We start from the raw sequence: 9,185 nt of genomic DNA on the forward strand, positions 1-9,185 counted from the left end.
TGGGATGTCACAATGAATGTTAATTTTTGGGAAGATAATGATATTAAGGTGTAGAAAGTATTATTATATAAATATAAATTATTGTATGACTAGATACATTAATGACAAAACTCTATCTAATTTTTTCGAGTTTTATGTCAACTTGTATTGCCGAGTTAACCTTTGTCTAATCTAAATCTACTATTGTTGGCCAACACTTAAACTTTCAGCAAGGTGCATTTAATTAAACAAGCAGCACATATTGTATCAGTCAGAATATGAAGTTAAGTAGACCGATATTTGTTGGTTATGTAATATGTGATTTTGTGAAATGTATTACTCTTCTCCGTTCTTCTTTGTGACACATGTACGCCGGAAATATTAAAATGATAAGTAATTTATTACCTTTTCTCTTTAACAGATGGGATCCAATTTCTTATACCGCGTCACCTCTCATGCGTTCCTGATTAACCTTTCCAGAATACATTTTTTATATTCTAAAAAGTCCATTCCGAAATACATGAGAAGTATCAGAAGAAAATTATGGAATTAAAGAAAACTTTAACCTCTATGTGCCTCACCTATACCAGAAAACAATGAGAAAAAAAATTACACGCAAAAGGTGTAAGGCCAGATTGACTGTTCAAGTCCAATAACCAACTAACTAGTTCGCTTCTCTAACAAAATAATTATGTTCTATTCTATAGAAGTTGACTATTCTGAATAATAGTTCTACTTCTATCCATGACAAGTTTCCTATCATCAATAGTTAATTTCGTACTGTAGGAGCAAAATCAGATCACAAATTATCATTGAAAACCAATTAGCGGGGGAAAAGATAGACAAGTGGCAACAGATTCATAGGCAATCTTGTGCCACATAGTTCTGATTATTTCTATTTTCATAATACAAAAAGGGCATAAAGTTGACGGCCATGCATCTCTAAAACCCCAAAGAAAAGTAAAAAATTTCAAGTAAAGCATGCATAAAAAGCTTTACATGGCACAACAATACGACAAAGATTAGCATGTGAACTTTTTTATAAGGCAAAAAGGACCTATTGGATATATAACATTAACGACCCCAGGAAAACTGCAATAACACGTGTTTGCAATCTCAGTAGTTAACGCAGTATGAACGCTCTAACGAGTTTCTTATTTGCTAGGAGAAGCAAATCTTGTTCGTTCCCTCTGCCGATGTATAGCTCGATCCTTTGGAGAAGATGTCTTTCCGCCCATGCCAGCCTGACGCATCATTTCTGCAATATTTGTCCAAATCAACTTGTAAATTAATGAATCATACCAAATTCAGCTAACATATTATGTTTCAATTATCTTAAGAATAAAGTAAGAAGGGAGTTTTAGAAAGAATGTGAGAGAGTCGCTAGCATTCTCTGCTCATGAGAAAGAATGTGAAAGACAATGACAACTTTGAATTCTCTGCTCATGTCTCTTGCTTACATAAAGAGTCAAATTGAGTAAGAGTTGTAAATTATAAACTTAATCCTTAACATTAGCATCATGGTCAATTTGGTATCGGGTATTACAAGGAAAACGATTTTTTTTTAATTGTAATAACTATCAATTAATTTGATTCTTGAAATTGACAGTCAATTTGGTTCCTTCATTATCAAATTTCATAGCATCATTGCTCAATTTGATCCCTGATATTACAAAAAAGGAGACTTTATTGACTGTAATAAATAACTATCAATTAATTTGACTGTTGAAATTGGTCAATTTGGTTCCTTTATTATCAAACTAGTCAATTTGGTTCCAAATTAGTCAATCTAGTACCAAAATTCGGCAATTCCGTCTACTGGATACTTATCAATTAATTTGATTATTGAAATTAAAGCATCAAATTGGTCAATTTGGTTCCTTAAATTATCACAGTAGTCAATTTAGTACCTATATTTGACAATATATTTGACAATTATCGCCAATTTGATACTTCAGTTTAACTAAATCAATTGACTTAGTACTAGATATTAGGTATAAAATTAAATTGACTAAATATGTACTAATCTTAAGGATCAAATTAACTAATACAGCCAAACTTAATGACGGTTGCAAAATCAGGAATTATAGAAACTTGTTAGTTATTTTAGTAAAATGATTTCGAACCTCGCTTTCTCTCGAGCTCCTGGTCAAGCTCTTCTTTCCATTTTCTCTGTCTCTCCGAAAAGCTTAGACTGCAAGTACAACATACAGTGCTTAAATTACTTTATATTTCTGATTCAAGCTTAGAAAAGCAAAGCAAGGCAAAAACAAACAAACCTTGGGCTACTAGGCTGCTGCTGAGAGTCAACTATCACTCCTTTCCATTCGTTAAGGGGAGATGCTGGAATATCGTGAGAAGTATGGTTATTTACATGGCCAACAGTTGATGAGGACTGGCCATTACTTCCAGGACTTCCAGTATTATCGATGGCTTTAGATGGTGTACTGATTGGTACTCGATTAGGTGATCTGCTTTTTGGAGGTAATTTCAAAAATTTTCGAGAAGCAGTATCATCACTTGTACTGTCAACATTGGGAGAAGAGGATGTATTTAAACTGTTGTAAAACTCTTCATATAAAGGTGTCTGTAGTTTTTTCAGTTCAAGAGCCTGTCATAAATGTATGGTCAACATTATGGCACAACAGTTAGTAGACAAAAAAATTGATGAATTTACAGCGGAATGACAAACTTGATTTCAACATAAAGCAATACCTTCTCATCCAAAAAGGCTTTGATTTTTGACTCTGTGAGTTCATCATCTTCCTCTGAAAGAGATGGAACACCTGGAAAGGAAAAATCTGGCTGCCCCTTATCATCCCCTGACTGATCAGGTGGCATGTAACTTTCATCTGTGACAAAATTGACCTCTCGATTTTCCAGTTCTGAATTTGCATCAAATTTACACCCCCAATCATCAGAGGGATCAGACATTGGGTTGAAACTCTACATGAAATAAAATGTGCCTGAGAAGTCATAAATTTCATATTTAAATAAAACAATAAGGACCTACAATCACCTCAATATCAGTTGACATCAGTGATTTGTATTTAACATCATTATGCGAGAACTCTTCTTTGTCGTCAATCACACACATATCGTCATCATCATTGCTCATTCCCCACAATTGTTTATTTCCAGAGTCCAGAGGATTTACTGTTGAAGAGCAAAGGCTACATAAATTACAAAAAAATTGCTAAATAAAACCATATTGCCGTTCACTAGCATCAAGAAAAATATAATATTGAAAATATAGCTCCATTATATCTTCCACGTAAATAACTACCAAATCTTACAAGTCCTTGAAGGAAATATTCAACACTTACATGGATTCATCATTTGGGGCACATGATGGTGAAGCTATAAAATTTTCCTGTCAGAAGTGAAAGCGATTTTTCTTAAAATTGGTTTGTAAAAGATGCAACAGCAATCCAAATATCACATCAATTTTACATACCGTGACATTAGATGACAGACTAAGAGAATTCATATGTTCACCAGTTACAAAGGGATGCTGCAGTCAGTTACAAACTTGAAAAAATTGTTAGGGAGAGCTGAAATATTTCATGCAAAACACTATTAACAGCAACAATAAGAATAAAAAAGTACAGTCTTCTACCAATCAATGGCCAGCATTCCTAAAATGGCTACACAAAAAATATTATACACTTCAGATGCGCAGTCTAAAAGAGAAATGCTTAAAGAATCACCTGCAGCAGTTCTGATGCTGATGACCTCAAAACCGGTTCCCTACAAAAGGATTATAAATTTAAATGATTTTTGTAATCTGATAAACTAACTTTGAAAAGAAAGCATACAAGGCATATATTCTCTCTTTTAACCACAATGCACATATTGAATGTTAAGTCACTTTTAATATAGAAATGTGCTGATGGATCTTTCTCCCCAAACCCCCTTCGCACCCCGCTCCACCCACCAAACAAATAAAAACTCAATAATGCTTAGTTGATCAATCTTCTATCATATACTTTAAGACAAGTATTAATCACAAAGAAACACACTAAAACTAGGAATCTGTAATGCAAGAAAAGCATATGAAACCTACTTCTGCAAACATTTTAGCAGAAAATCTTTTGCTGCAGCCGATAGATGATCAGGGATTGGTGGATGAGACTTAGTTGTCCCTATATGGAAGAGAGCAGCAACCTGAAAGTTTTTTCTTTTATTAGATTCACAGAGCACCTTAAGCATAATTCCAGGATTAATAATGAGATACCTCTTGTTGGTATTGCTGACTCCAGGGAGGCTTTCCAGTGGCCATCTCAATCACAGTACAACCCACACTCCATATGTCAGCAGAGCTGAAATGAAAACATTTTTATTTAGCATCAAATGAAACACCATTTCGAAAAGATATATTATACACTTGCACAAAACAACTAACAAAATAAAATTCAAAAAATACACCAAGAACAGTATATAAGAATCTCCTAGTAGAATTTCAAAGGTAGATCTGTGACCTTGAATTTGTAAGTGCCATTCATCTAAAACATACAACTATTTCTACAAGACACGACAACTGAGACAACCAGTTATGACTCTGCTTCAAATTGCTTAGGACTAGAAACTTTAAAAGCATATTTAGCCTATGTATCTTGCTGAAAATTCCTGCCACTAACTTCTTCAATATCTCAAGCAAAGATTCATATTTCTAAAAGAAACCATTATTGTATATTTAAGGCAGGAAGTTGTAATACAACTCCATATACACAGAATGGTACACCTGGAATCATAAACAGTCAGTCACAACTACGACAGCAAGTGATATCTGACCAGAAGAAACTTCCAGTTTCTCAATCACGTTAAAAGCATCCTAATAACAGAATAACAAGTTAAAATATGTCTACAGAGTTAATGTCCTTACAAGCTATGCCCAGTCTGAAGAATAACTTCTGGAGCCATCCAATATGGAGTACCCTTCATAGATTTGGCCCCGGAAATGGTTGCCTAGATAAAAAAAAAAAAAAAACTGCTTAAACAAATGTTCAAACAGAAGAAGCCTCACAAAGGTAAAACAATATAAATAATAGTAGAGCAACAGATAAGACTGAGATTACCAGCTCAACGACCTGTTTGGATGCCCCAAAGTCTGCAAGTTTTATGCACCCTTTATTATCTACCAAAATATTGGCCCCCTGAAATTAATTACAACTTGAACATCAGCCACTAGATAAGAACCAAGATAACATGAGTATCAGTGAAATATAATTCACCTTAATGTCTCTATGCATGATTCCATTTTTGTGCAAGTACTCGAGTCCAAGTAGTAGCTGCTTCGTGTAGGTTCTTATTACCTGTTGAATGAATTAGTTGAATTGATTTACCTTATAAAAAATAAAATTAAAAAAATTAAAAATAAAGTATAGCAGCTCAGTAACTAAAACTTACAGCCTCAGGGAAAGCACCAAACTTCCCCAACAGCGATGATATGGATCCACCAGGAACAAACTCCAAGAGAATATTTAGGGTGTCCTCTTCTCTGACCGTACCCAAATATCTCTGCAGCATAAAGATATAGTCAGTCAAGAAATAGTCGTCTGAACTAATTTTGCCTAAAGTGTCTTTCATCCATTGAATATCATACTCACAACAATGTTTGGATGTGAAAGGTCTTTAAGTAATTTAACTTCTTCTTCTAGCTCTTTTATATGAGCCTGTCAGTAGTATGTCAAAACATTAATCAAAGAACCGCATAAGGAAAGACTATATATAACAAATAAAATAGTAATGCCTTTAGAGAAAAGGAAATTGTAACAGCTAACAGCAAAAAGGAAAATTCAGATGAAAAAATATATGTAATGCCTTTAGTGAAAAAAAAAAATTGTAACAACTAACCGAAAAGGAAAGATCAAACATCTATAAGTTACAGCGATCCGGTTTAACATTTAGAACTGTATAAACAACTAACAAACGTCTATAATATGCAAGTTACAACAATTGACTGGCAACAAATGGCTTAGTCGATGAAATCAGAAGTAGTTGGGAATGGGATTTGATCAGACAACAAACCTGTGCCTTCTCCTTCGAAGCACTACTCGCCGCAATCAAAACCTAAAAACCAGACAAGAAAACGAAATCAATTTAAGCGATAAAGCTATAAACGCAGTAATTTCAAATTATTGAGGATCCCAATGACAGACTCGCCTAACAAAGCCAATTCCGATAAAGAATCATGCGAAAAAGAATAAACAAGCAGATGCTAAGAACTGAACTCCAAAAAATAAAACTATTCTAAAAGAAGATAAAACTAGAAAGCATAAATTAACGATGAAGTCAACAACGAACAAAGCACGGAGAAAGTAATTGACCTGTTTAACCGCCAGAAGCTCTCCGGAATCGATATTCATTCCAACGTAGACTTGGCCAAAGGCACCGCAACCGATCAACTCGCCTTTCCGCCATCGGATCGGAGGCGCAGCGTCCTCAGGAATAGACGGCGACGGCGGCGAAGGTTTGGAGAAGACTCTGGAAGTTCGTATACAATAACTGATCTTATCGACGAGGCTTCCTCCAACTCCGAGCGAGGTCTCGTCGCTCTCCGGCGAACCGCGGAATACCAGTGATCTGCGAACTGATCCGAAGATGTCTTGCATTTGCGATCTTTCTCGCGTTCTCCGTGAGAGTGAGAGTGAGAGATTGAAGAGCGATGCGTGTGTGCGAGAGACGTTGCGTCGGCAACAACAGAACTGAACTATACAAATACAAAGGAGAGAATAGAGGGAAAAGGGAAAGCGGACAACAACTTCAAATTTTGGGTGATTTTGGAATATAATAAAACTAATGTTTGGGGCTGTTTTGCTAATTTTTCAGTTTTTTTGGACTTGTTGCTTAATGTGAAACAAACACTTCAATTTCCTTTTCAGCTTTCACCGCTTTTCACGTACACCAAGTCCACCCTTGTTGAACTCATGATTATTGACTTGACTCTCTAATTTTAGAATTTTACTGCTTCAAGTTGTTTTCTTGTTCCTCTTTCGAATTCACCCGTAGCATAGAAATATGCTTTAACAGAAATAAATGAATAATATTATTTCACTCAGAAATATTAGTGGCCTGTTTACACAGATAATCAAACTAAGTTTGAAATTATAGCTAAACACAATATTATTTAATTGTGTGAGCAACTTATTTAAAAACGCCAATAATCACTCTCTTTTAATTGATAATAAATTTGTGTAAGGAAAAGGCCCAAATGCAGGAGCAATTGAATATAATTTTGCCAGATAGGTGATTGAATTTGAAAGCCTAAAGTTTTCATGCCATCATTAGTTATAAGCATCAAAGAGGCCAATGACCTCCATTCCAATTTTATAAAATTTCTTTCTTTAAAAAATTATCATAATTCTCTCTATTCTCTTTAGGTTTGATACAATTTCTCATATTTTCTCCGTAAAGGATAAATAGAGTTTCGATACTTTCAATTGCTTGAGTCTTTAATTGATATCGAGGTTGGAAGTAGAAATTTATGAATTTAATAATTTGTTAAAGCTTTGAATAAATTAGTATCTTAGTTTTGTTTGGATTTTGCACTTAAATCATAGGCAACCAATTAGAGTTAGATTTGTGAGTTAGAAACAAATTATTGATGTTTATAAATAAAAAGTAATTGTATAATAGTGTTTGTATCTTGTTGAAAATGTTGTAAGCTTTTGGATTGATTTTATGCATTGTAAAGTGGTTATAATTTTTTTTTCAAATCTCTGTTTCTAGTTTATTTTTGTTGAAGTGGGAGATTTAAAATATGTTGAAGTGTATAATAGTGATTAAATATGTGTTTACTTTGAGGATGTGAGTTATGTTTTTAAGATGTGAAGGTGGTTGGCTTATTGATACTTTCGTCAATATAAACTAATGTTTACATTAATATTAATTAATGTTATTTATATCACTTTTGTGTATATATGGATAACTTCGATCATCTTGATATGTGAAAAGTGTGACTTCCTATGTAATAACATAAATTGGTAATAAAGAAATTCAATCAAACAACAAATATTTTATTCCATTAGTAATATTTTTGAGATATTTTTTAATATATACGTAGATGTTGAATTACCAATGAAGTTCATCAATAAAACAAAATTTATCAACAAATTTTAAAATTTTAATTACCAATCCAAATATAATGGAAAAGTTCTACTTACTAGGTCATCACAAGATTAATAAAAATCTAAGTATGGTAAATTATAAATCGTACATTCTTCAATAATGAATTCATATCACAAAGGTATTTCAAAATAAACTTTCTAATATAATAAGAGGACTAACAATGTACAAAATAGATTTACATATTTAAACTTAAATTAAACAATTTTTTACCTAGGCAACCTCGTGTTGCTCCTCTCTTGAATCTGCACAATCTTATGTTCACGTGAAAATACACGATCATCACAGGTAAATATTACAACAAAAAACACGGGATAAGGTAGAGTAAATTATAAATATACTACTTTCTATAGAAATTTAAGTCACAACATCCACAAAATATCATTTTCAACTTAAACATCATATGTCAATTGCTCAACATGTCACACAAACCTAGCTGTAATGGCTTAGCCTTCACGACTCAACTTGAAAAAAAAAACATAAGACTCTATTTATGGAAGTTTAATATATTGAATAAACTTAGGGACTTTGCATTTGTCATCATTTGACCCCTGCCAACACACAAGAGTTATAACTATAATCAAATAAAAGCATAACCATGTTCCTCACTATATGAATACGACAAGGTAAATCTTTACATCGATTATGTATGGGTCTGCCCTCCCACATACGCAGATGTAAAGACCTCCTTCAACTCTCGCTACTAAGTGTTTTTCTCTATGTGAGTCAAACACTACTAGAGTCAAGATCAATCTCCTTCCAAAATCACAATCCAATACACCAATTGTCATCGTTAAACAATAGGATCCATTCCTTACGAACATCCCTACACTTTCAAAGCACGCATTCATACATTTTCAATTATGTTTCAACTAATCATTCACATGTACATAGCAAATATAAACAAATTAAAACATTAACTCAAGCAACAAATCTAAGAATTTTGAATCTAAGAACTTTCGTCCAAACGCCCCTAAATTTTCACTCAGTACAAACCAAAAAGAGGCCTAAAAGGTTTGCATCCAACCAAGGTGGCGCTCAACGCCCTTATGTCACTTAATAAAAGTAGAACAATGTAA

At 33.5% G+C, this 9,185-nt stretch overlaps 1 protein-coding gene across 1 annotated transcript; it reads right to left on the minus strand.

Annotated features, from left to right (window-relative positions):
* Positions 1-764: 764 nt before the first annotated feature.
* Positions 765-6,730, minus strand: LOC114172645 (mitogen-activated protein kinase kinase kinase NPK1-like). Its single transcript, XM_028056981.2, has 17 exons — positions 6,309-6,730; positions 6,010-6,051; positions 5,589-5,654; positions 5,389-5,499; positions 5,214-5,294; positions 5,058-5,135; positions 4,865-4,947; positions 4,217-4,301; positions 4,046-4,146; positions 3,690-3,729; positions 3,437-3,493; positions 3,306-3,352; positions 2,999-3,152; positions 2,695-2,925; positions 2,259-2,590; positions 2,106-2,173; positions 765-1,237 (listed from the first exon to the last, which is right to left on the minus strand). The coding sequence occupies exons 1-17, from the start codon at positions 6,591-6,593 to the stop codon at positions 1,134-1,136; spliced, it is 1,965 nt and encodes a 654-aa protein (XP_027912782.1). The 5' UTR covers positions 6,594-6,730; the 3' UTR covers positions 765-1,133.
* Positions 6,731-9,185: the final 2,455 nt, after the last annotated feature.

This window comes from Vigna unguiculata, chromosome 2, assembly GCF_037176805.1.
Source record: "Vigna unguiculata cultivar grain cowpea cultivar isolate G323 ecotype 2 chromosome 2, ASM3717680v1, whole genome shotgun sequence".
Lineage (NCBI taxonomy): Eukaryota > Viridiplantae > Streptophyta > Magnoliopsida > Fabales > Fabaceae > Vigna > Vigna unguiculata.